At 54.9% G+C, this 27642-nt stretch overlaps 1 protein-coding gene across 1 annotated transcript; it reads left to right on the forward strand.

Moving 5' to 3' along the window:
* Positions 1-7120: 7120 nt before the first annotated feature.
* LOC148218561 (low affinity immunoglobulin gamma Fc region receptor III-A-like) lies at positions 7121-14147 on the forward strand. The gene is made up of 8 exons (XM_088157821.1): positions 7121-7225; positions 7863-7883; positions 7972-8202; positions 8437-8697; positions 9319-9621; positions 9705-9788; positions 10081-10102; positions 14090-14147. Exons 1-8 carry the CDS (start codon positions 7177-7179, stop codon positions 14145-14147), a joined length of 1029 nt encoding a protein of 342 aa, XP_088013947.1. The 5' UTR covers positions 7121-7176.
* Positions 14148-27642: the final 13495 nt, after the last annotated feature.

A 27642-nucleotide genomic window follows, 5' to 3' on the forward strand; every position in this document is an offset into this window, starting at 1 on the left:
TTGGACCCCCATCCATGACCCCAAATCCATAAAGCACCCATTGCCCTGGGACTCCCATCCCTGAGTCCCCCAACCCCTGGTGACTCCCCCTACTCAAGCCATTCCATTCCCCTGAACACCCATCCCTGGCTCCACACACCTTCCAAGCCCTCCATTCCTGTCCCACCTTGTGCCACCCAGTCTTGTCCCCAGCCTGTCCCCAGCTGCCCACAGCCTGTCCCCGGCTTGGGGCCAAGCTGCCCCCACCAAGGGCCACCTACCCATGAGGAGAAGACCTGACCCCGCTTCCTACCCCTTTCTTCTATGAGCCACCAGACAGGGGACAGGTGGCCACAGCAGCGAGTGACAGCCAGTGCCCATGGCCGGGGACAGCGGGATGGCCGGGAAGGTGGCGCTGCTCCTGTGGGGTGAGTGCCCCGGGCACGGGCCTGACGCCCCGGGGATGGGCCCCGGTGAGGCAGAGAGCGGTGGGGAGGGGGCACAGGGGGGCTGCGGGGTCCCCTGAGGTCCCCAAGGCCAGCAGAGCCAGGGCATGGGCATGGACCCCAGTGTGAGCAGAGTCGTGAGGTGGCCCTGGGAACAGGAAGAGGGGGACAGGAACAGAGGAACTGATATGTGGGGATGGGAAGAGGGAGATCGAGATGTGAGGACAAGGATGTGGCAAAAGGGCTCGGGGACCACCAGTGTCACCTCCTGGTACAAGGACAGGCAGCGCTAGGGGCAGAAGGGATTCGACCTCTTCCTTGTCACCGAGAGTGGCACCTACACAGGTGACAGAGCCGGCAGTGGGCTCAGCCCCACCGTGGTGGTGTCAGATGGTGAGGGAGGATCTGAAATGCTCAGGGTGGCTCCCTGATAGGTCTGGGTGGCTCCACTCTGTGGGTGGCCTCACACCCCTCGTTTGGCCTCACACCCCTCGTTTGCATCCCAGTGCACCCCAATGTGGTGGGATTTGGTGCTGACAGCTGTGCCATGGCTCCTGGTGTCCCTGGGACCCTCCCATGCAGTGGACACTCAAGCCAGATGTCCCCGCTGCCATGGGCACCCACTTTGGACCTGTCTCGGGTTCCTCAGTGTGTGGGACCCTCCTGTCCCACAGACCCGCTGGTGCTGCAGGCGCCAGCATGAGCGCTGCTGGAGGGGAACACGGTGACACTGCGCTGCGGGGGCTGGCTGGAAACTCTGTCACCAGGGCGCAATTTTTTTGCAAGGATGGGAAGGAGCTCAGAAGGTCCCTCAGGGGCACTGAGCTATCTCTGTCCCCTCTGCAGCTCCACAACAGCAGCTGCTACCACTGCGGGGGGTTGGTGGGCTCAAAAATGCCACTGTCAGCACTAGTGACAGTGACAGTGCGTGGTGAGCACTTCCAAGGCTGGAACTCCAATATCCTGACACCCAGAAAGCCACTTCTCAGTAAACTCAGAGTCACAGACCTCACCCCCATCTCCTTCTCAAAGTACGTTTGGGCTCTGAGAGTTGCCCCACCCACACCATCTCCAATTCCACATATTCCCATTCCACCTCATCCCCCCAACACCATCCCCAGCCCAGCCCAGCTCACAGACCCCACCACTGGGTGCCACAGACCAGGGCAACTGGGACCGTCTGGCTCCAGGGATCCCCACCCAGCACATCCAAGCCATGCATCTCTAAGTCCAGCTCTCATATCACCCGCGGCACATCAGGTCACATTCACCCTACTGAGCATCACCCTCTCAGGGGACTGAGGCCTTTGGCATTGAGGTGAATCCCCCCATTGATGTGCCTCATGGCACCCATCACATCCCACCCATGCCATTTTGCACCCTCCCCACCATCCCCACCATGCTTGGACACAGCATCCCTTATCCCATCCTCATCCCATCCTCATCCCCCACCCCTCACCCATCACATGCCCTCATCCCACACCACATGATGATCCCCAGCACCATGGGGTCACTGTCCTGGGTGAAGGAGACCCTCTGTCTCCACGTGCCACCATGCAGACTCCCTCATCCCCCCACACCGGGTGCCAGCCCCTCCCCCCGGCCTCAGCCCCGTCTGTGTCCCCGCAGTGCCCGTGGCCAATGCCACCATCACCCCCGGTCCCCCGGCACTCCAGGTGCGCCCAGGTGACCCCGGGACCCTGCGCTGCTCGGTGCAGGTGGGCTGCACGATGGGCACGAGGTGGCCCGGGGCCCCCTCCTGGAGCTTGGGGACATGGATGTGGGACATTCGAGCACCTATCATTGTGTGACAACCAACCAGCTGGGACAGGACAGGCACCGTGTGTTCCGGGCACTCAGCCCAGAGCTGCTCTTGGAGGTGACACCACAGGGACACTGGATCACAGGTGAGGTCACACGGGGGCATTGGGATTGCAGGATCCTCAGAGTGAGAGGTGACCCTGATGACTTCTGTCCCCAGCAGTGGCCGCTGGGCTTGGTTGGTCCCTCCTCTTCCTGGTCTTGTGGGCTGGCACAGGTGGAACTACATGGGTCGGTGACAATGGGGAATATGGGGGCCCTGGGGAGCTGAGGGACCAGCTAAGTGTGGGGTGGCACCCACAGCCCTTGACTTGGGCAGCGCTGAGCACTCAGGACCTTTGCTCAGGATCCTGAAGGATTTGGGGTGGTGTCAGAGGGTCTTGCAGGTATTTTGAGGGTTCTTTTTGTGATCCCAGGGGAATTTGGAGGTTGCTCTTCCCTGTCAGGCTTGAGCTTCTGGAGACTCAGGAGGTCCTGAACACTGGGGTGGTTCAGGGTTTCTGGGGGGCACCAGAAATGCTCAGAGGTCCTGGGGGAAATTGAGGGTGCAGTGGGGTTTGAGGATTCCTGAGAGGGGTCGGGGCCATGGGGACCCCACAGTTACCCCTCCCCTCTTTCCTTTGCAGCTGCAAGGAAGCAGCAGGAAAGGTGAGTGGGGGGCTCAAACCACACTCTCCCCTTTCACCCCAACCCCCAAGACCTCCCATCCACCCACACATCTCCTTGATTCCCTCAGGGCCCCCCCGGAGCCCCCGGCCCCCCCAGAGGCGGGGGAGGTGCTGTACACCCACGTCGTGATCACCAAGCAGACGGGGGGTGAGTCTGGGCTGGGACACAGGGACACGTCACCCATGGGTGTCCCCGTGCCCAGATGCCACAGCCAGTGTCTCTCGCAGTGTCCCCCTGTGCCACCACACTCCAGGATCCCGAGGTGACCTACACAGAGCTGGCAGCAACCCATGGGCGACCACGGGAATGTGGGGACATCTACGGGAATGTGCTGTGACACTCGGGGCACGGCTAGGAAGTGGGGGAACTGGTGGGAATGGGGATACTGGGTGAACTGCGGGCACTGGGGGACCCCACCCATGGGCAACCACCTGTGTGTGTCCCCCCCCCACTGCTCCCATGGGTTCCCCACATTCACGGGTCGGTCGGCACAAGTGAGGGGTCACCAGGGCACCCAGAGCTCCCCATGGCTCCTGAACCCCCAAGGGCCTCCCCACCCCCCTTCCACTGCCCCCAGTGCCTCCCCATTCCACATCCAAGTGCTCCCAGTACCCTCAGAGATTTCCCCATTCCCTCCCCACAGTGCTCCCAGTACCCCCAAGCGCTCCCTGTTTCCCCTCCCAGTGCCTCTCCATTGCTCCCAGTCGATCCAGGTGGTTCCCATTCTCTCTCCCAGTACCCCTGTACTCCCAGTGCCTCTGCAATGCCCCTCTCGCACTCCCAGTACACCCACGGCTCCTCATCCCTCCTCCCAGTGCCCGGGGAACACAGGACTCGTTTCCCTCTTTTTGGCACCAAAATGCAGCTTTTTGGTTCAACTGGCAGAGATGGTGTTTCTTTGTTCAGCTCTGTGGCGCTTTAGGAATGGGATTCTCCAATTTTGGGCTGCCACTCTAAACCAGTGCTCTGGATTCCCTTCTGCCCTGTCTCAAACCCCTCCTGTACCGTGTTCCCCACACCATGAGGTCACAAAGGCCCTGGGGGGGTTCCGCAGCCTCCCCCTTTCCCAGGGCAATGGGGATCAGGCCATGGCACAGGGTGGGGTGTCAGGGGCAGGAAAAGTTGGATGTCTCGAGACATTTTGGGACACCTGTGTGTGACAGGGCTGGGTCAGGCCTTGCTGTTGGTGACACAGGGCCCCGTGTGTCAGTCAGTCTGTCAGCCATGGCACTCTGGGGACAGAGTGACGCTCTGCCAAACCCAGCTACTGAGTGACCGAGGGACCAGGAGTCCCCCCTTGGCAGAGGGACCTTGGTGGCCCAAGGGCTTCAAAGGCAGAGCATGAGGTGGCCAAGTGTCTGAGCCGGTCTGCTCTTGGAGTGTCTGCCCCATTCATACTGGATCCCAGGAGCTGGAAACTGTCTTGGTTTAAAAGAGAAACGTCTGCCAAGGAAAGCAGGAAACTTCCTGGAATGAAAGGAGGAGCTGTCCCTCCAAATTGTTATAACTGTGAAAATTATGGGGCTTGCAGGCAAAAATGTAAGAAAAGGAATAACAGCTCATTGCTGGGAAATTTATAGAACAGAACAGAACAAACAACAACACGAGAACAGAAATTTCCAACCCGCTCAGTGCTGTTTGTTCATCTTTGGTGCAGTTCTGGCCACGGCCAGCAGGGGGCGGTGCAGGGAGCAATCCCGGCCAGCAGGGGGCGCTGCACGGAACAATCCCGGCCAGCAGGGGGCGCCCCGGTGCCGCTCGAACCCCTCAGGGGCCATGGCGGCCTCGGGCGGGAGGGACCAGGGGAAATCGCTCCTTTTGCAAACTCACGCTTTGCACCAATCATTCCCGGCACCAGCACCGGCAGCGCCCGGGCAGAAGAGACCAAGGCAGCAGCTTGGATCCCAGTGCCCAGGGGCAGCGCAGCAGTGTCCCGGGGCCAGGCACACACCCTGCGCAACACCCGCCACCGCTCTCCCTGATCCCCAACGGAAGGAAGGCACCACCCAACCCCAGGCAGCTCTCAGCTCCACAACAGCACCTCTCGGGCCTTTCCAGCACAACTCCTGAAAACCCTCAGCCTTTCACTGCCTTTTCCTCCTTCAGCCCTGGCACAGCAGCTTTGGGAATGCTGAATTCCCCTGGGATGTTGAGGAAAGCAGGTGTTCCTTGCTGACACTGCCAGGGCTCCTCAGGGGCTCCACAGCTCGTTTGGAGCTGCTGCTCTTCCTGGGCCACTGCTGGTCCCAACACAGCAGCCACAGTGGGAGGAGGAGGAGAAGGAGGTGGAGCAGACTCTTAACGAGCTGTTGGAATTTGGGCAGGGGGTCCTGAAGTTCAGCTGTGCTGCTAAAACATCCCTGTGCACAAACACTCGGCTCTGCTGCCTCTCCCAGGGATTTTGGACTACTGTGGCAGCATTGGACACATTTAGGGGATCACAGGGTCCCAGCTCTGCCAACAAGAATTTTTTTGGCTCCCGGGAAGGTTTTGTGGAGCTCCTCACCTTGGCCACTGCACAGGGATGGGCATTGGCCAGCCCTGCTCTGGCCAGCCCCAGCTGGCAGCCAGGACCTGAGGCTCCCCCCGCCCCCTTGGCTTTGATTCTCGCAGCTCTCGAGCTGCTGCAAAGGTGACAATTCTGGGGGGGAAAAAGGCGTGGCTGTGGTTTGCTCAGCTCTGCAAGAAGCACAAAACCCAGGGTGAGCCCAAGCAGTGGCTCTGCGAGGGCCTTTGATGGTTTTCAGAGCAGGGCTGGCTGGAAACCCCCCCTGCAGGGGCAGCTGCAAGGGAACCAGTGCGGAAATGCAGCAATTGATCATTTGGTCCCTGTGCCCAAGGCACTGAGAGAGCCCCAGAACTGCTGCAAATCCCACAAGGATCTGCTCAACGACCTGACCGGGACCCTCCTCCTTGAACAAAACCTGAAGCCCTCTGGAACCTGCCAGAAAGAATGTTTGTCTTCTGGATGTGGACAGCAGAAGAGAGGGAAAAGTGTGGAAATATCGAGCAGGGGCTCCACCCGTGGCTCTGGGGCACAGGGGTGTCACAGCAGGAGCAGGGAGTGCCCAGGCAGGGGAATTGAGGGCAGGCTGCAGTGGATTTACCAGGGAATCAGACCCTGAGGGACACACGGACATTGCCACAGATTGCTGTGCCCTGCTCAAAGGATGGACAGAGTTCCTCCCTGCTTGGGAGCAGAATCCATGGGAAGTAAATCAAGTTTGAGAGTGGGAATGAGAAAAATGGGAAGAGTTCCTGACTATGGCCCAAGGAAAGCCTTCCTTAGGGCTGGGTTGGTGCCCAGCAGGCAGGGAACAATCCCATGGAGCTGTTGGACACTCAGGGACATTCCACCCTCTGTGTTATCCACAAGGAAATGCTGCTGTGGGATGGCACCAATGGGCTCCTAAAGGGAACCAACAAATCTCATTGCTTTGTGATTTGTTTGTGTTTGTATTGTGAGCGAATTGTTGGGAGAGCAATGATTCAAAGGTTTCTATAAACCAGATCATTTTATAGCTTGTCCAATTGATTTTTGCTGAGTTCATTTTTGATTGGAGAAAAAATGGTGAGGGAAAAGATTTTTGTCTTTATTCTATGGATTTAAAATTTTGTCTCCAAGAACTGGGCATCAGGGAATTCAAGCAAATGTATCCTGGGATTTCCCATCATCAAGGCAAGGTTGTATCCCGTGTCCCTTTAAGTTTGGGCGCCCCAGAGGTTCCGGGGCCCCACGGGGGACAGCAGGAATGCTCAGGTCCCCCCAGGACAGAGGCGCCCAGGATGTGCCACCTCTGGGACAGGAATCCCTAAGGACAGGGCACCCCAATTCCCCTGGGAACCCAAACATGGGAATCCCCATCCGTCATGTCTTCCCTTCCTTGGCACCCCCATCCCTGGGATCCATCCCATGATCACAAATCCCAGGAGGCCACGTTGTTCTGGGACCCTCATCCCTGAGTCTGAACCCACCCAACCCTTAGGACCCCCATTCCCATGGGACACCATCCCTGGCACCCCAATCCCCTGGACACCCAATCCTTGTTCCCCTGCACCACCTCAGCCTCCAAATTCTGGAAACATCCTGTCCCCACCATCACCCTCATGTGTCACTAGGTCCCCATCCTCTGCACACCCTGCCCCCACCAGAGGCCACCAACACGTGAGGACGAGACGTGACCTCGCTTCCTGTCCCTTCATGGGAAGTGCTGCCAGCCAGGGGACAGGGGGACAGAGCAGCGAGTGACAGCCAGTGCCCATGGCCGGGGACAGTGGGATGGCCGGGAAGGTGGCGCTGCTCCTGTGGGGTGAGTGCCCCGGGCACGGGCCTGACGCCCCGGGGATGGGCCCCGGTGAGGCAGAGAGCGGTGGGGAGGGGGCACAGGGGGGTGCGGGGTCCCCTGAGGTCCCCAAGGCCAGCAGAGCCAGGGCATGGGCATGGACCCCAGTGTGACCAGAGTCGTGGGGTGGCCCTGGGGACATGAACAGGGGGACAGGAAGAGGGGAACTGGGATGTGGGGATGGGAACAGGGGGATCGAGATGGGGGGACAAGGATGTGGCAACAGGAACCTTGGGGCTGGGGCAGCTGTAGGGACAGGGAGACAGGGATGCAGGGACAGGGACAAGGGCCACGTCCCATGCACATGGGCCATGGGCACAGGGGCCATGGGAATGGGATCACGGGCACAGGGCCATGGGGATGTGGCCGTGGGGACAGGTGTTCTAGGGCTGGGGGAGGTGACCTGTGCACATATGGGGTGTCCACAGTGTCCCCATGTCCTGCCTCAGGCCAGGGTGACCGAGGTGTCCCTGTGCTCAAACCCTCCGTGCTAGACCAGTGTTCCCGTGGGGACAGTTTGGGGACAGACACCACACCAGGTGCCCCAGGTGCTGCTGTCCCTGCAGGGCCACCCCCAGCCATCCCTGTCCCTTCTCCCTTCCAGCCCAGACCCTCGGCCTCGCTGGTGAGTCCTCGGGGGATGCCATGTCCCTGCCCCGCTGTCCCCAGCCCCGTGGTGGCCCTGCCAGGCTGGTGTCCCCTGTCACCCGCAGGTGCCCAGAGCCCCCAGCTCCTGGTGGAGCCCCCCTGGACGTCGGCGGTGCTGTGGGACCGGGTGACACTGACCTGCCAGGGCTCGGGGACCGCCGGAGACACCACCTGGTACAAGGACGGGCAGAGATGGGGACAGGAGAGACGCGACAGCTTCCGTGTGACCGTGAGCGGCACCTACCAGTGTGAGAGACCCGGGACCAGGTTCAGCCCCCGAGTGACAGTCTCAAATGGTGAGGGGGGTTTGGGTGTCCCCACCCTGGCACCCGCGGGGACCCCGAGGGCTCAGGGTGGGCTCAGCTCCATGGGTCACCCCTGGTGTGACCAGAGTCTGTCCCCTGCTCTGGGGACATCCCAGAGCATCCCAGTGCAGGGGGATCCCCGTGCTGGAATTGGGGACCCCTGCTGTGACCCAATGGGAGGGTCCGGGTGACACCGGGTGTGACAGGTCCCCCCCTGTCCCACAGACCCGCTGGTGCTGCAGGTGCCGGCGCGGGTGCTGCTGGAGGGGGACAAGGTGACACTGCGCTGCCGGGGCTGGCAGTACAATTCGGTCACCTCGGTGTCCTTCTACCGCAACGGGAACAAACTGGGGACGCTCCGCGATGGCACCGAGCTGTCCCTGTCCCCTCTGCAGCTGAACCACAGCGGCCGCTACCACTGCAGGGGCTGGATGGGGAGCTGGGGTAGGTGGAAGAATTCGGCGCAGGTGACAGTGACAGTGCAGGGTGAGCACCCCACAGCCCCACCCCGACACCCCCACAGCCCCTCCCCACGGACTCGGGCTCACAAATCCCCCTCCCATCTCCACAGAGTTCAAGCCTGTCTTGGTGCTGGAGGGTCCCCCGGAGCTCCCCGAGGGGTCCCCCCTCAATTTCAGCTGCCTCAGCACCCCCAGCCACCTGCGGCCTCCAGCCCCTCTCCTGTACCGCTTCTACCGGCACGGGCAGTTGGTGGGGGGCCCGCAGGGGTCACCGCAGCTCCTGGTGCCCGCCGTGGGGGTCTCCCACTCGGGGAATTACAGCTGCGAGGTGCGCTCCGAGGAGGGGGCCGTGTGGAAGAGCAGCGCCCGGCTCGGCGTCACGGTGCGCAGTGAGTGCGGGGATGGGCACGGGGAGCCTCCACAGCCCCCACGGGACCCCCACCTGGCTACATCCCTGACCCCCTGAAATCTCTCCTGTGCACCCCGCCTCTGCCCTGTGTCCCCTCATCGCTCTCTGTGTCCCCTCACCCCCCATGGGGTGACCCCATCCACATTTCCCCATCAAACCCATCCCTCCCGTCCCCCCCTCCCCCCACACCGGGTGCCAGCCCCTCCCCCGGCCTCAGCCCTGTCTTTGTCCCCGCAGTGCCCGTGGCCAATGCCACCATCACCCCCGGACCCCCGGCACTCCAGGTGCGCCCAGGTGACCCCGTGACCCTGCGCTGCTCAGTGCAGGTGGGCTCAGCCCCTGTCACCTTCACCTGGCTGCACGATGGGCACGAGGTGGCCCGGGGTCCCCTCCTGGAGCTTGGGGCCGTCGATGTGGGACATTCGGGCACCTACCAGTGCGTGGCCACCAACCAGCTGGGACAGGACGGGCACCGCGTGTTCTGGGCACTCAGCCCAGAGCTGGCCCTGGAGGTGACACCACAGGGACACTGGATCACAGGTGGGGTCACACGGGCTCACTGGGCTGTTCAGGACCCCCGGGGCTCAGGGTGACCCCGGTGTGTCCCCCTCTGTCCCCGGCAGTGGCTGTGAATGTCGGCAGGACCCTCCTGTACCTGCTCCTGCTCCTGGCTGTCATCGGGGGCTGTCGCTGGTGGCACCGCCGGGGTGGGTGACAATGGGGGGACATGGGGGTCCCAGGGATTGGGGTGAAGCCCCCAGCGTGTGGGGGCCATAGGGTGTCACCAACAGCTCCTGACTTGGGTGAAGCTGAGCCCCCAGAGACCTCAGCTGAGGCTCCTGGGGGATTTGGGGAGGTCCTGGAGGGTCGTGCAGGGATATTGGGGGTTCTGTCAGGGGTTTTGGGGGAGTCTGGGGGCTCAGGGGGCAGTCAGGGGTCCCGAGGGTGTTCAAGGGGCCTGAGGCCCACACAGTCACCCCTCCCCCCTTTCCTTTGCAGCCCTCAGGAAGGAGCAGGAAAGGTGAGTGGGGGGCTCCAGGTCTGACCCCCCATTTTACCCTCAGCTCAGGAAGCCCCGCACCCCCACAGACCCCCCCTTATCCCCGCAGGCCTCCCCAGGAGCCCTCGGCCCCAACGGAGGAGGGGGCGGTGCTGGACCCGCACATCATGGGCACCGAGAGGGCAGGGGGTGAGTACAGGGGGGCACAGGGACACGTCACCCACGGGTGTCACCCCCACCCAGGTCCCCAATCCCGGAGCCTCACTCAGGACACTCCACAGCCCCAGGGGACCAGGAGGAGCTGCCGGGACCCCACGGGCGACAGCGGCACCGCAGGGACAGCTACGAGAACGAGCAGTGACACTGAGGACACTGGGGACACTGGGGACACTGGGGACACTGGGGAGACTGGGGGCACTGGGGACAATGGGGACAATGGGGGCACTGGGGACAATGGGGACAATGGGGGCACTGGGGACACTGGGGAGACTGGGGGCACTGGGGACACTGGGGAGACTGGGGGCACTGGGGACAATGGGGACAATGGGGGCACTGGGGACACTGGGGACACTGGGGGCACTGGGGACACTGGGGACAATGGGGACACTGGAGTTCCCTAACCGAGGGCACACCTCTTGTGTCCCACACCCCCTCGGCTCCTGTGGTTGCCCACCGTGCCCAGGAGGTAGCCACGACTGGGGGGTCCCATGTGGGGCTGCCCAGAGCTCCCCGTTCCAGTGCTCCCAGTGCTCCCAGTACCCCCAGGGCTCCCCATTCCCTCCCCCAGTGCCAGGGGGCACAGGACCCTTGTCCCTCTTATTGGACACAAACGCAGCTTTTGGATTAAAGCGGCAGAAATGGTTTTGGTTTGTTCAGCTCTGCCTGCTCAGCTCAGGAAGGAGGAGGGTCCCGGTCAGGTCGCTGAGCAGATCCTTGTGGGATTTGCAGCAGTTCTGGGGCACTCTCAGTGCCTTGGGCACAGGGACCAAATGATCAATTGCTGCATTTCCGCACTGGTTCCCTTGCAGCTGCCCCTGCAGGGGGGGTTTCCAGCCAGCCCTGCTCTGAAAACCATCAAAGGCCCTCGCAGAGCCACTGCTTGGGCTCACCCTGGGTTTTGTGCTTCTTGCAGAGCTGAGCAAACCACAGCCACGCCTTTTCCCCCCAGAATTGTCACCTTTGCAGCAGCTCGAGAGCTGCGAGAATCAAAGCCAAGGGGGCGGGGGGAGCCTCAGGTCCTGGCTGCCAGCTGGGGCTGGCCAGAGCAGGGCTGGCCAATGCCCATCCCTGTGCAGTGGCCAAGGTGAGGAGCTCCACAAAACCTTCCCGGGAGCCAAAAAAATTCTTGTTGGCAGAGCTGGGACCCTGTGATCCCCTAAATGTGTCCAATGCTGCCACAGTAGTCCAAAATCCCTGGGAGAGGCAGCAGAGCCGAGTGTTTGTGCACAGGGATGTTTTAGCAGCACAGCTGAACTTCAGGACCCCCTGCCCAAATTCCAACAGCTCGTTAAGAGTCTGCTCCACCTCCTTCTCCTCCTCCTCCCACTGTGGCTGCTGTGTTGGGACCAGCAGTGGCCCAGGAAGAGCAGCAGCTCCAAACGAGCTGTGGAGCCCCTGAGGAGCCCTGGCAGTGTCAGCAAGGAACACCTGCTTTCCTCAACATCCCAGGGGAATTCAGCATTCCCAAAGCTGCTGTGCCAGGGCTGAAGGAGGAAAAGGCAGTGAAAGGCTGAGGGTTTTCAGGAGTTGTGCTGGAAAGGCCCGAGAGGTGCTGTTGTGGAGCTGAGAGCTGCCTGGGGTTGGGTGGTGCCTTCCTTCCGTTGGGGATCAGGGAGAGCGGTGGCGGGTGTTGCGCAGGGTGTGTGCCTGGCCCCGGGACACTGCTGCGCTGCCCCTGGGCACTGGGATCCAAGCTGCTGCCTTGGTCTCTTCTGCCCGGGCGCTGCCGGTGCTGGTGCCGGGAATGATTGGTGCAAAGCGTGAGTTTGCAAAAGGAGCGATTTCCCCTGGTCCCTCCCGCCCGAGGCCGCCATGGCCCCTGAGGGGTTCGAGCGGCACCGGGGCGCCCCCTGCTGGCCGGGATTGTTCCGTGCAGCGCCCCCTGCTGGCCGGGAGTGCTCCCTGCACCGCCCCCTGCTGGCCGGGAGTGCTCCCTGCAGCGCCCCCTGCTGGCCGGGAGTGCTCCCTGCACCGCCCCCTGCTGGCCATGGCCAGAACTGCACCAAAGATGAACAAACAGCACTGAGCGGGTTGGAAATTTCTGTTCTCGTGTTGTTGTTTGTTCTGTTCTGTTCTATAAATTTCCCAGCAATGAGCTGTTATTCCTTTTCTTACATTTTTGCCTGCAAGCCCCATAATTTTCACAGTTATAACAATTTGGAGGGACAACTCCTCTTTCCATTCCAGGAAGTTTCCTGCTTTCCTTGGCAGACGTTTCTCTTTTAAACCAAGACAGTTTCCAGCTCCTGGGATCCAGTATGAATGGGGCAGACACTCCAAGAGCAGACCGGCTCAGACACTTGGCCACCTCATGCTCTGCCTTTGAAGCCCTTGGGCCACCAAGGTCCCTCTGCCAAGGGGGGACTCCTGGTCCCTCGGTCACTCAGTAGCTGGGTTTGGCAGAGCGTCACTCTGTCCCCAGAGTGCCATGGCTGACAGACTGACTGACACACGGGGCCCTGTGTCACCAACAGCAAGGCCTGACCCAGCCCTGTCACACACAGGTGTCCCAAAATGTCTCGAGACATCCAACGTTTCCTGCCCCTGACACCCCACCCTGTGCCATGGCCTGATCCCCATTGCCCTGGGAAAGGGGGAGGCTGCGGAACCCCCCCAGGGCCTTTGTGACCTCATGGTGTGGGGAACACGGCACAGGAGACAGGGCAGAAGGGAATCCAGAGCACTGGTTTAGAGTGGCAGCCCAAAATTGGAGAATCCCATTCCTAAAGCGCCACAGAGCTGAACAAAGAAACACCATCTCTGCCAGTTGAACCAAAAAGCTGCATTTTGGTGCCAAAAAGAGGGAAACGAGTCCTGTGTTCCCCGGGCACTGGGAGGAGGGATGAGGAGCCGTGGGTGTACTGGGAGTGCGAGAGGGGCATTGCAGAGGCACTGGGAGTACAGGGGTACTGGGAGAGAGAATGGGAACCACCTGGATCGACTGGGAGCAATGGAGAGGCACTGGGAGGGGAAACAGGGAGCCCTTGGGGGTACTGGGAGCACTGTGGGGAGGGAATGGGGAAATCTCTGAGGGTACTGGGAGCACTTGGATGTGGAATGGGGAGGCACTGGGGGCAGTGGAAGGGGGGTGGGGAGGCCCTTGGGGGTTCAGGAGCCATGGGGAGCTCTGGGTGCCCTGGTGACCCCTCACTTGTGCCGACCGACCCGTGAATGTTGGGCACCCATGGGAGCAGTGGGGGGGGGGCACACACGGGTGGTTGCCCATGGGTGGGATCCCCCAGTGTCCCCAGTCTCCGCCAGTTCCCAGCCGTGCCCCGGAGTGTCACAGCACATTCCCGTAGATGTCCCTGCATTCCCGTGGTCGCCCATGGGTTGCTGCCAGCTCTGCGTAGGTCACCTCGGGATCCTGGAGTGTGGTGGCACAGGGGGACACTGCGAGAGACACTGGCTGTGGCATCTGGGCACGGGGACACCCATGGGTGACGTGTCCCTGTGTCCCAGCCCAGACTCACCCCCCGTCTGCTTGGTGATCACGACGTGGGTGTACAGCACCTCCCCCGCCTCTGGGGGGGCCGGGGGCTCCGGGGGGGCCCTGAGGGAATCAAGGAGATGTGTGGGTGGATGGGAGGTCTTGGGGGTTGGGGTGAAAGGGGAGAGTGTGGTTTGAGCCCCCCACTCACCTTTCCTGCTGCTTCCTTGCAGCTGCAAAAGAAAGAGGGGAGGGGTAACTGTGGGGTCCCCATGGCCCCGACCCCTCTCAGGAATCCTCAAACCCCACTGCACCCTCAATTTCCCCCAGGACCTCTGAGCATTTCTGGTGCCCCCCAGAAACCCTGAACCACCCCAGTGTTCAGGACCTCCTGAGTCTCCAGAAGCTCAAGCCTGACAGGGAAGAGCAACCTCCAAATTCCCCTGGGATCACAAAAAGAACCCTCAAAATACCTGCAAGACCCTCTGACACCACCCCAAATCCTTCAGGATCCTGAGCAAAGGTCCTGAGTGCTCAGCGCTGCCCAAGTCAAGGGCTGTGGGTGCCACCCCACACTTAGCTGGTCCCTCAGCTCCCCAGGGCCCCCATATTCCCCATTGTCACCGACCCATGTAGTTCCACCTGTGCCAGCCCACAAGACCAGGAAGAGGAGGGACCAACCAAGCCCAGCGGCCACTGCTGGGGACAGAAGTCATCAGGGTCACCTCTCACTCTGAGGATCCTGCAATCCCAATGCCCCCGTGTGACCTCACCTGTGATCCAGTGTCCCTGTGGTGTCACCTCCAAGAGCAGCTCTGGGCTGAGTGCCCGGAACACACGGTGCCTGTCCTGTCCCAGCTGGTTGGTTGTCACATGTAACGGCTTTCTCCCGGCCTATACAGAGTCTTTCACCCTCCACCGGTCTAGCTCAGGTGTTAGGGTGATATTCCTCTGGGCCTTAGCCACAGAGACGTAGATAAGATATCAAAAGAGGCTCTTTCCCCTGATAAAGTTACAGGTTTATTTCTCGTGGGTAGTGAGTGGAAAGGGAAGGGAAAAGAGAACGGGGGAAGAGAAAAAGGGGGAAAAAGGGAGAGCAGGATAAGAGATCTGGGGGAAAAAGAGATGCGGGAAAAGAGAGGGGGGGAAAAAAGAGAGAACGGGATAAGAGAGAGTGGGGGAAAAAAGAGAACGGGGCAAGAGAGAGTGGGGAAAAAAGAGAACGGGGCAAGAGAGGGGGAAAAAGTGCGGGAAAGAGAGCGAGGTCAGCGGGTCCTGACCTTTTCTAGGGTCTGGAAAGGGGGGGCGGGGAGAAATTGGATCCCAGCCAGCTCTGTGTGGCCAGGAAGGGAGAGGGACCAAGATACAGGGCACAGCAGGGGTCACGGGATGTACCATTTACAATGTATCTAGGAAACACAACATCTCCCTGTTTTTTGTTTAACAAAGTTGAAAGAAGGATATTGGTATCATTCAAATTACGATTTTGCCCACCACTTGTAGCTGGCGGGAGGGTTAGATTGTTTCAAGTCTTTCATTTCTATGTGATTGACTACCGAGGTAGAGGGAATGAGACTATGAATAGCCTTGAAAACCAAGTGACGTAGGATCCCGAATGCCATTATTACAAGGAAAAGAATAACAAGAATTAACACAATTGTTTTGACTATAGATGTCCACCACCCTGTGAGTCCCCAGCCTTTGAACAGTCCATTGAACCAATCTTCAGGTTCTTGCTTTACTTGTCCGATTAAGTTGTTCATGTTTCGGAGGGCAGCATGGATGTTAGGAGCTCTCGAGGTCAGGTCTATACAGCAAAGTCCTTCAAATTCCTGGCACTCATGTCCGTGCAGTAGCAAGAGAAAATCTATTTTCTTGTTGGAGCGTCTGTGCCAGGGTCACCCAGACGTTCTGACGTGGCTGAGGGACAATCCATGCAGCTGCTAGACTGTTCAGTGTTAGCAGGAAGACAGCTTGGATGGGGTTCATCACGGGACTGAGAGAAGAGAAGGTTTTCTCTAGAAGGAAAAACAAACATTATAAAACCTATTAAAAGTCTCTATTTGCCGGAATGCCACCTTCTATGAGGATTTCTTTTCCTTTTTTCCGTCGGCGTCTTCTTTTTGAAGCCACTGCTACTTGCTCCTCGTTCTCCTCAGTTGGAGCAGGATGTTTGGGAACAAATGGTTTCACCCACTTTTGGGGAATCCACCGAGGGCCTGAGGGAGTGGATACACACGCATAGCCACGCCCCCAGGTAACAAGTTCATAGGGACCTTTGATTTCCCAGGTTTCTGGGTCCCTAATCAAAACTGGAGCATGTTGGGATAACTTGAATTGTTTGCTACTGTTAAAGTGACGTACCACAGGTGGACTCATGTTTTCAAATGAACAATTTAGGAAATTGATAGTAAACATGGCTTTGCAGAGCTTCTGCTGTGGAGACATCCACACAGTTGAACTGCTCTGTTTAGCCAAAACCTGCTTGAGCGTCTGATTGGCTCTCTCCACTATACCTTGGCCTGTGGGGGAGCGGGAGGTGCCAGTTTTATGTTCCACTCCCCACTGCTGGACGAATTCCAGGAACTCCTTGGACTTATACGCTGCGCCCTGATCAGTTTTGATTTCCTTAGGGATCCCCAACACTGAAAAGGCTTGCACTAGGTGTTGTTTGGCATGCATAGCCCTTTCTCCTGCATGGGCAGAGGCATAGACTGCGCCTGAATATGTGTCAATGCTTACATGAACATATTTGAGGCGACCAAAACTAGGAATGTGTGTGATGTCTGTTTGCCATACCTCACAACTGCCAAGACCTCGGGGGTTTACCCCCATGCCTATTGAGGGCATGGTGTGCAGCTGACAGTTGGGACAGGTGGCCACAATGGCTCGAGCCTGACTCCGTGTTAGCTGGAACTGACGCATTAGACCTGGTGTATTCTGATGATACTGCTGGTGGCTCAGCTTTGCCTGTTGGAAGATGTCAGGAAGGCGTGCTGGTTCTGCTGGGGTGGCTTGTTCTGCTGGGGTTGCAAGGGAGTCTGCCTGACGGTTCCCTTCTGCAATTTCGCCTGGCAAATCTGTGTGTGATCTCACATGCATCACATAGAACGGATGTTCTCTATGAGAAATCAAATAAATTAGTTTGGAAAGCAACCTGAAAAGCTGCTCATTTTCGATGTTTCTGAGCACTGCCTGCTCTGCCCTGGACACTATCCCCGCTACATAGGCTGAGTCTGTTACCAAGTTTATTGGCTCTGAGAACTTTTCAAAGGCTCTCACGACTGCTGCCAGTTCAGCTACCTGGGGTGACCCTTCCACAAACTCAACATCAGCTTCCCAATGCTGAGTCTGAGGATCTCTCCAAGTCATCACCGACTTGTGGGATGCCCCAGATGCATCTGTGAACACTGTGAGAGCTTTGAGTGGTCTCCTACTCCTCTTCTCACGAGGAATGAGGTGGAATTCCTCATTAAACAGCTTGTGAGACGGGGCATGGACTGATATTTGTCCTTTGTAGCTGTCCAGGGCTAATTGGAGACTGGCATTGCTCTGGAGCAAATGCTCAAACATCTCTTTAGTCAATTTTTCAGGAGAGTTCTTTCCCTCCTCAGACAATTTAACCGGGAGGTGAATACATGTGAAGTCACAGCCAGCCAGTTCATGCAGTCTGATCCTTGCTTTCCGAATCAGTTGTGCTATTAACTCTTGTGGCTTAGTGATAGTTTTGGATCTCTGGTGGGAGAGAAAGACCCACTCTATGATTAAGAGTGACTCTTTCTGCTCCTTGATCCATTGGAATATTAACCCGTGTAAGTGTGGCAGTTTTCCTAGGATAATGAATTTGAAGGGCAGCTCGGGCTGGTAACGGTGAGCTTGCCTCTCTCCTAAGGTCTTTTGTACCTTTTCAATTGCAGTCTTTGCCTCTGGGGTCAGTTCCCTGGGAGAAAGCAGCTCTCTGTCCCCTTTCAATAAATTGAAGAGAGGTTCTAGGTCCTCATTAGTGAGGCCTAGCCAGGGCCTAACCCAATTCAACCCAATTCTCCATTCCCACACAGGGAATGGAGATCTGCTAAGGTTTTTGTATTACAATTAATTTCCAATTTCTGCGGAACAATGGTCCGTGCAGTGATTTCCAGGCCCAGGTACTTCCAAGGTGGCATCCTTTGGACTTTGTCCTCCTGCAATTCAAATCCAGCAGAGGTTAAAACTTTAACCACTAGGTCAAGTGTGTCCTGGAGTAGAGAGTTATTGGGTGCACACACTAGCACATCATCCATGTAATGAAGGATGATGGCCTCCCCTCTCTGGGCACGCAACTGGGACAGCAATGAAGCCACATACCACTGGCAGATGGAGGGACTACATTTCATTCCCTGTGGCAGAACTCTCCAGTGGTAGCGCTTCATTGGGGCCTCTCGATTGATGGTAGGAACCGAGAAGGCAAACCATGGGGCATCCTCTGGGTGTAGGGGTATATGGAAGAAACAATCCTTGATGTCTAGAACAGCCAATTGCCAATCTCTGGGAAGCATCGTTGGAGAAGGCATTCCAGGTTGGAGAGAACCCATGTCTTCAATTACTTTGTTTATTTCCCGGAGGTCGTGGAGCAGCCTCCACTTGTCTTTCCCTGGTTTCTTTACCACAAAAATCGGGAAATTCCATGCACTTGTGGTCTCTTCTATGTGGCCTTTAGCCAATTGTTCCTCCACAAGCTCCTCAAGCGCCCTGAGCTTCTCCTTACTCATGGGCCACTGTGCTACCCACTTTGGGGTATCATCTAGCCATTTCAACTTTTGGGTAGGGCGCCCCACAGTGGCCGCTTCTAAAAATCCCGAGGAGTTTTAGGGATAATTAATTTTACCCCCCACTGTGACATGGTGTCTCTCCCCCATAGAGGGCATTTATAATCTGTAACAAATGGACGGATGCTAGCCAATTTTCCATCCGGCCCCTCAATTTGTACGATGCTTTTTGATATTTTTGCCAATTTTACTCCTCCTACACCCTGGATTCTGCCTGCCACAGGCTGAAGTTCCCAATGTGACGGCCACATCCTTTCAGGTATGATAGTCACATCAGCACCCGTGTCCAATACCCCCTCCACATGGAGGTGATCTGATCCACGGGTTAGGTTGCATGCCAGAGAGGGCTTGTCCTCACCCACCACTTCTGCCCAGTAGATTTCAGGTGATTTTCCATCTACTGGGACCTCCTGTGGAACAGGAATGGCCTGGGCAAGGATTTGTCCCTCAGCCAGGTAATATGGTGGTAGAGGACATCGTGCCAGGAGAATGAGGCTAGTTATGCTTCCCTTGATGGTCATGGGAACCACCTCAATCTCTAGGGGTGTGTGTGCTGTGTCACCGACAACAAAGTACTCACTGTCCAGTTTCATGTGGTTTAACGTCACGTCCTGTGTACTGTTAGGTAAGTCCACTGTTATGACTGTCCAATCAGGTGACCTGAAATGAAAACCTCTGGTAGTCACAAGCCTAAAACGGCCTAGTGGCTTCCAAACCTTGTTAACTGAACCTTTGATATTTTCATTGACATACATCCCCACACCCCCTATCCCATCCTCCCCCTTTTTTTTTATGAAGAGAGAGTCTTTTGCGAGTGTGGAGCCCGCAGTATTTATAGCCGAGCGCGCTATGGTGTTAATGGCGGGCACGCGCTGTACAGTTAGTTTTTTTGTTTGTTGGTTTTCTTTTGTTTCTGGTTGTGTGGACAGTCCCTGGCGAAGTGTCCTGGCTGCTTGCACTGGAAGCAGATGATGTGCTGCAGTTGCTCTGGTGACACTGGTTGCTTCTTGGCTTCCGGTGTTACAGCTGCTACGGTCCTTGGGTGTGCCAGTCCTGGATTTCTTTCGTGTCCACTGAGCAGTTCTGCTTTTCTGGCGCAGGCTTCAATCATCTGTGCTAAGCTAGGTGCTGGCTCCAGGGGAAGGCCAAGGATAACCCTACGGCAGGTTTCATTAGCATTCCTCTGAGCCATTTCTTTAATTAATTCAGCTTGTAATACTGGATCAGACACTTGTCTTTCTACTTGCATACGAAGGCGGTCCACAAACTGTAAGAAACTCTCAGAGGTAAACTGTTTAATGTTAATATAACTGCCTTTAGTATCTACTGTTGGTAATTGATTAAAGGCTTTTTCTGCAGCATTGCATATCTTATCTAGGACAGACTTAGATAGTACTCTAGTTTGGTTTTCAGGGCAATGCCAATCTTTCTCCCCACATAGGTGTTCATATGTGATATCATTATTATCAGCATCTTTTGCATTATCTGAGCTTTTTAAAAGCTCTTGTAAAAGCACTTTTAAAGATCTTTTCCATAGGCTTTCCCATAGATCATATTCGGAAGGAGTTAACAGACACCGGAAAAGCTCTTTGATATCATATGGAACCAGTTCGTTTGAATTAAAAGTGGCTCTCATTATGCCTTTAAAGATTTCACTATTCCTACCAAATTCTCTTTGTACTTTACAAATTTCTTTTTTATCTTGGTAGGACAAAGGTTGATAACTTCTTTTTCCGTTTTTCTTACCAAGATAGACTACAGGAGCAACTGATGGTACATACTCTTTCTCCTGGTGCTGACTTTCAGGTTTGGGCATCCCCCCCCCACCCGGCCCAGGAGGCTGCCCCCCCCCCCCCCCCACCACGGGAGCCCCATCCATCCCCCAGGGGCTGTGGGCTGATCCTTCCCCACCCCCACCCCCTCCGGTACTGAACTCAGCAGGGGCTACATTGACTTCCCCCACCCTGCAGCAGGTTGGAGGGAAGGAATGTGAAACCGGAGAGGGGGAGGGGTGGTGGAATCCAGGGTTGCAACACCTGTGGGCGGGGTCGCCAGGTACCAGGCAGGACAGGGTCTTGGAGGGGGGAGGGGGCGGTGGAGCCGAGGGCAGGGAGGAGTTATGGGAGGGGACAGGCTTAGGGGCTGGGACCAGAGGGTAAAGGGGGTTGGGGGATGAAGGAGGAGACACGTGGCTGCCACCATATCGGCCCTCCCCCACTCCCTGAACCGCATGTCCAATGCTATCTGGGACCCCAATCTGTCCAGATACGGCCACGTGTTTGTGGCCCGCGGGGGAATGGAACAAGGAAGGAGAGCTGATAATTTTAGAAAAATCGTCAGAACCAGGATACTGGGGAGGATTTGGGGTTTCAGCACAGTTACAGCCGTGCTGAGCATGCTGCATTTTCAAGGGAGACCCTGGGGTGCTTTCCAGGTTATGGTTATAGGGATTTTTGGAAAGGGAAGGTGAGCTTGAATCATTTTGCTGCTGCTGTCTGTTGTTTTCTGTCTGAATTAAAACTTTCCGAATTTGTAAGAATATCGGAAGGAATACAGAGGCAGTTTTATCTCCATTTTCTACTTTTGAAGTCAATAAATCCCCTATTTCATCCCAAAATGAAATCGAATTTACATTTTGCAATTCAAGGTCCGATATTTCAACAGACAGCCAGCTGGCAAAACGGGCTAGTTTTTTATTAGATATTAAAACATTTCCTGAACTTAGTATTTCTTTGAGTTGTTTTGTTATACTCTTTTGTAAAGCAGATTGCTGTATCCCCATAGTGTTAGCAATTTGCACTATATCTACCCCACTACCGTTAAAACACAGGAAAGGAGTTAGTTGTTAAGACGTACACCACGGTTTTCAGGCTTTATTAGATGCGGAACCGATGTTAATTTCGCCGTTTTTTTGTCAGCAAACCCTATGTGTGGCGCCTGCGCCGCTGTAGGGACCGCCCCCGCGCCACAAACACCCGTAAAAACCGTAAAAACGTAAAAAAAACCCCCTGTGCCGCAGCTTTGAAACCGATCAAAGCTGCCTGCCTGCTGCGCCGAGCCTGGGGTGGCCGCGTCCAGCCCCCCCCAGCCCCGGCGCCGCACCACGTGGCCGAGGGCTTCCAAGCTGCGCGCATGCTGCAAACGCCCGTGCCGCCTCTGCTCCCGAGAACAGCGCCGGGCTGGCAAAATGCCACCGGTGAGACCCCCCCGCGGAGCTCCGGGAACCCCCCGCCGCAAAGGGACGCTTAACTCACCTTTTTTCTTGCAGGCAGACACGTCTGTGTACACGGTAGTGGATCCACATCGTGAACCGACCTGTCTGGGACTGACAGGCTGCCGGTTCGTGCTGAAAAGTCTTCGAACTGCACAAAATGCAGCTTAAAGAAATTTTAGCTAGTTGATCAGCTCCTATGCTGGTCGAATCCCGAAATTAGGGATCACAGCGAAACGTGGGTGCTTTAAAGAAACACGCACGTGGGGCGCCAACTGTTACGGCTTTTTCCCGGCCTATACAGAGTCTTTCACCCTCCACCGGTCTAGCTCAGGTGTTGGGGTGATATTCCTCTGGGCCTTAGCCACAGAGACGTAGATAAGATATCAAAAGAGGCTCTTTCCCCTGATAAAGTTACAGGTTTATTTCTCGTGGGTAGTGAGTGAAAAGGGAAGGGAAAAGAGCGGGGGAAGAGAGAGAAAGGAGGGGAAAGGACAAGATAAAAGCGTGGGGGGGGAAAGAAAACGGGGGAAGAGAAAAAAGGGGAAAAAAGAAAGAGCGGGATAAGAGATCTGGGAAAAAAGAGATGCGGGAAAAGAGAGGGGGGAAAAAGAGAGAACGGGATAAGAGAGCGAGGTCAGCGGGTCCTGACCTTTTCTAGGGTCTGGAAAGGGGGGGCGGGGAGAAATTGGATCCCAGCCAGCTCTGTGTGGCCAGGAGGAGAGAGGGACCAAGATACAGGGCACAGCAGGGGTCACGGGATGTACCATTTACAATGTATCTAGGGAACGCAACAGAGAGTCATTTTCCTCACTAGCTCACTTCTGGCACACTGGGAAAGGCTCCTCCTTCTCATTCATGATTTCTTTCTTGAACTGTCTCCCTCCTTCTTGGAATGCTTTGTTTTTAAGTCCTTAAAACTTTTCTTGTTTCCTTTAAAAAAGTCAGTTATCCCCAAATCTGTATCCTGAATAGGCTGAATTCTGCTCTCTGTAAGGCCAGTGTACAAATTTTGTTGATGCCCCTCCTTCTTTCATAGAATATTTAAAAACTCAATAATTTCATGGTCACTGTACCCCAAACAGCCTCTGACCACCACATCTCCCACCAAGCCTTCTCTGTTTGTGAACAGCTGGAGACAGAGCTTTCCTGGGCAGATGGAGTGTTACCAAAAATTCAGTAAAATAAAAAACTCCTGAACACCAATACAGCACTAAAAAGCAGCATTCTTTATTTGGCTGCATACACAGGGGACACCTCCTCCCAAAGCCGTGCATGCTGAGTACAGGAAATTTCTGTTTATATTCTGTACTTTGCAAACTTATTCATTGATTGTCCTGGACTAAACACACATATGATAATCATTTCCCCAAAATAATTAACATATTTCCCCTGCCCTTTACCCATGAGTTCTTCTGTCCTGGGGGTCTCTCTGGTGGTCCCTGGTGGTCGTGGACCCCAATGTTCAGTTAGCCTGGCTGAGTTGGGAGGACACTGAGTCTGGGGAACTTGCAGTTCTCCTTCTTACACAACGGGAATTGCGCAGGGTCCAGCAGCCAGTGGTTTTGGAGAACAAGAATTGTGTTAGCTCAGCTGGGATGGGCAATTTATCATCTGGTAACATGAGGTCACAGAGTGGGCTGTGACATCACAGAGTGAGGTATGTGAGGCCATTGAGCATCACAGGCTGTCCCTGTGACATCATAGAGCTGACTGTGACATCACAGGACAGAGGTCTGACATCACAGAGCAGGCTGTGACATCACAGGAGGGGCTGTGTGACATCCCAGCAGGGCTGTGTGAGGTCACTGGGTTGGTCACTCTGCCCCAGCCCCCCCTCACAGTTTCCCCAGACAAGTCCAATGCTGTTCATGCCCAGCAGGGTCCCCTGTCCCCCGGGATCCCCCTGCTCCACCTGGAGCCACAGCCTCCCCCAAGGATGTTCCACAAATCAACCCCAGAGTCTGACACGGGGACAAGGGGCCAGGGCTGTGTGACCAGGACATCAAGGACGTGGATTATCCAGGTCACTGGGGCCTGGTTTGGGTTGCCCAGGGCAGGAAAGATGTCTGGCAGCTGGAGCAGGGTGAGGGAAGGGCCTCCAAGGTGGGGCTGGAGCCCTTTGGCTGTGAGGAGAGGCTGAGGGAGCTGGGCTTGTCCAGCCCGGAGCAGGGAAGGCTGAGGGGCTCCTCATGCCAGCCTGGCAGTGCCAGCCAGGAGCCGATGGAGAACACAGAGCCAGGCTCTGCACTGGGGGGGCTGGAGGGGACAAAAGTCAATGGGTGGAAAGGGGCAGGAAAGGAGATCAGCCAGGACAGGAGGAGTTAAAATGAGTCAGGTTGGTTTCAGCATTTCTTCAGCATTAAAATTAGCTTGACTCGTCCATCAACCAGTGACAGCCTTGAAAACAGGGCATTGTTGGAGGTGTTTAACCCCCACTCCAAGCAGAGCATCCTGATACAATCCTCGGCTTTGCTATGCCTGGAGGATCGCTGAAACACGACGTGTCCTGGGCCCATACCCTCACTGCTCAAGGCCCCATCCTTCGGCCAGTGGGAGATGCAAAAACATCTGGAGTGAGGATTTCACTGAGCTCTGGGGGGAATTTTTCACAGGTACCTTGCTTGCACTGACTGTTCCTGTCTGTGTGTGTGCCCCTGCACATATGCTATAACAAATCTGGGGGAAATACTGCTTTCCTAGATGTGGAAGTACCTTGGATATCTAAGTTAGGCCTGTAAGCAAGGTTCAGTTATAGTCATGAACTTTCTTAAATGCTGTTAAGTGTTAAATGTTTTGCTAAGTTTTTAAATGTAAGTCATAAGCTAAGTGTTGTTTTTCTATTAAATTACTAAGTACAATATGGAAGTTATAGCTATAACTTTGGTTAAATGTTGTTAAGTGTTACTGCTCTGTTGAATTGTTAAGTTATAAGTTAAGTTAGGTATTAGTTCAGTGTTGTACCTCTGTTGGATTGCTGGGGCTAAGGTATAAGTGACAAATTAAGGGAGAAGTTAAACTACTGCTTAGTGTTGATTAGTTTTTAGGCCATATTCCTTTTAATCCTTGCCTGCACTCTTTTGTCCCATGCACCTAAACACAGCACACACCCACGCACACTCCCCTAGGGAGTTCTCAGTTCACTTCTGTTTTGGTTCCGTGGATTTTTTTTTTGTTTTGTTGTTGCTTCTTTTCCCTTGTTGTGCCTTAGCTGTCCTGTAGGCAGTAGAGTGAATCTTGCCAACAAACTTGTGTTTGTCGCTTAATATTACATCTGACTTTTGTTCATGCCCTTGTATCTTGGTTTTGATTTGCCAATTTAAATAAACTCATTTTTCTGTTGTGAGACAGAACCAGGAGCAAAAGACCAAGGCAGGCCTAAAACTTAAGAGAGTATAAAAAAAAAAATTATTAACTACACAAACAAAGAGGGGGGTTGGGAAATAAATTCAGAATAAGATTTTTCTCAGACCACTCCTTCCTTCCCTCTCCCAACCTTCATAACAGCAAAACAAACATACAACAACTACTTTGGTCAGTTCCCAATTTAGTCTTTTTCAGTTCACTTCTGGAGAGAGAAGCCTCCTCTTGTTAAAGCTGTAGGGATTTTTTTTCCACAAGAAGGAAGAAAACAGTCCTCTCATGGTTTCATTTTTCACGATTTGCATCCGCCCAGGAATCTGCAATCGTGACATTCCTCCCAACTCCACAGCCTTCCCAAAGCTGTATATGTGGGCCATCTCTGTCTCATGGGGTATTACTTTTAAGGATGAAATGTTCCACAGCAAAGGTTCTCTTCGTTTCTTTTCTCTCTGCTCATGCTTCATCCTCAGAAAACCGAGATCCCCTTCTTTCCTCGAGACAAAAGATTCTCAACACAGGTGCTTTTTGGTCAAAACATCCATCAACTGGAACATCTCCATCCCCCCATGTCTTTCTCCATGGTTTATAGGAATATTCAGTACATCAGTTCATTCCTACAATCTTACAAAAGGATTTTCAGCCATCTCAGCATCTCCTCATTCTCCTTCCATCTAAAAAACTTATCTCTTACGTCACTGACTTCAGAAATCTTCTTATTTCCTTTCATATTCAAAGGAAAGGCTGGAGGCTTTGCAAATCTTATCTGAGCACTAAAGAGTTAAAGTTTAACACAACTACAAAAGTTGGGCCAGGCTCAGGCCATGCTGGGGGGTGGCTGAGGTGTCAATCAGCCTTTCTGGGGCTGGGCTGCAGCCCCACACTGCTCATGGCCACCTGGGCAGGCCCGGCCCATCCAACAGCAGCAAGAGTCGGCCTCCCCCCCACGCCAGAGCCTCAGGCCCGTGGAGGAGGAAGCTGTGAAGGTCTTAGCACACAACTTTTTCTCCCCCTGGCCATTGGGTCCCCTTGTTGGCAAACAGGGCCTCCTGAGCCTGCCCCCTCCCCGCATAGAAAGGAAGAAGGGGGGGGAAGCTCGGGTTGATGTTACCTGCTCAGCCGCCAGAAGGACAAAGAGACTCAGTTCTGGATTACCTCCTTCAAAATGTGTGCTCACGGAGCGAACCAACTTTCTCTAATTGGCTGTTGAAGGTGTCCCAACCCCCACAGAGGAAATTCTCTTAGAGAGAACTTCTCTCTGAGTTTCTTCTTCCCAAGTCAACCCATCACAACAGCAGACACACATATTACAGGCACCTCTGTGAGAGGCAAGGGGACCAATGGGAGAAAGGGTATTGGTTAAATCTCCCTTCTCCTCAATCGACCTGGAGGCATGGGAAAACGTTGCTAAAAATTACCACAGTGATCCAGTTAGCACAGCTAACCATCTGTGATATATAATAAAACAACATAATCCAGATTGGAACGATATGCAATTATTATTGGATGCACTGACCGAGACAGAAAGACTATTAAAACCAGCAGGGGATTTGGCAGAAGATTATCATAAAATCCAACAATCAGATGTTAAAGATTATTTCCCACTCCAAAATCCACAGTGGGACCCAAACAAATCAGCAGAATTAAAAAAGTTGGAAAGCTATCAGGAGTGGATTGTAAAGGGGATGGAAAAGGCCATTCCCAAACTATAAATTGGTCAGCATTGTATGAAATTAAGCAGGGGCCCTCTGAGCCACCATCCAAATTCCTTGATCAATGAAGGGATGCAATGCACTGCCACACACCCCTGGAGCCTGGGTCTGACACAGGGACACAGCAGCCAGTCAGTTTATTCCTGGGGCAACCTACAGGGGACATAAGATGGAAACTTCAAAAGATACGGGGACTGGATGGGAGGCACTTAGAGACTCTGGTGGATGAGGCATGGAGAGTCTTTAGGAACAGGGAAGAAGAAAAGAGGGAGCATGCAGCTGTTATAAGTGAGAGGAAAAAAGAAAGACGTGGACAAAGGGCACCTAGACAAGGCCCAGCCCGGCTGGGCAGAGACCAGTGTGCAATCTATAAAAAATATAGTCACTAAAAAAATCAATGCCCAGAACAAAGACATAGTGGCCCTCAAGAAAGGAAAAAAATAATTACACATGTAAATAAAGAGTAAAAACAACCAGTAGATCACACCCCAAAAGATCCACTGGTTATAAAACTGAAGCTGAGAAAAAAAATGAAAAAAAAATAGAATTTCTAGTTAACACAAAGACAATGTATTCAGCTTTAAATAAGACTTTAACACCTATAAAAAAAGATTATGCTACAGTAATAGAAGCAACTAACCAAGCCACAAAAGCATATTTTTGCAAAACAGTAAAATATAGACTTGGAAAACAGTAAGGTATTCATAAATTTCTATACCTGCCCAGGTGCCCAAAACATCTTTTGGGGAAAGACCTGTTAGAACAATTACAAGTAACTATTAAATTTAAAAACAGAGAAATTATTCTGAAAGTAAATAATAAAC

Source organism: Sturnus vulgaris, unplaced genomic scaffold (assembly GCF_052056855.1).
Source record: "Sturnus vulgaris isolate bStuVul1 unplaced genomic scaffold, bStuVul1.hap1 Scaffold_180, whole genome shotgun sequence".
Classification (NCBI taxonomy): Eukaryota; Metazoa; Chordata; class Aves; order Passeriformes; family Sturnidae; genus Sturnus; species Sturnus vulgaris.

Bases quoted from the DNA above. Each gene is read 5' to 3' on its own strand.
- LOC148218561 (XM_088157821.1), top strand. From the start codon at position 7,177: ATGGCCGGGGACAGTGGGATGGCCGGGAAGGTGGCGCTGCTCCTGTGG. The intron at 7,884-7,971 runs GTGAGTCCTCGG...TGTCACCCGCAG, and splicing joins CCAGACCCTCGGCCTCGCTG to GTGCCCAGAGCCCCCAGCTC. The intron at 8,203-8,436 runs GTGAGGGGGGTT...CCTGTCCCACAG, and splicing joins CCGAGTGACAGTCTCAAATG to ACCCGCTGGTGCTGCAGGTG.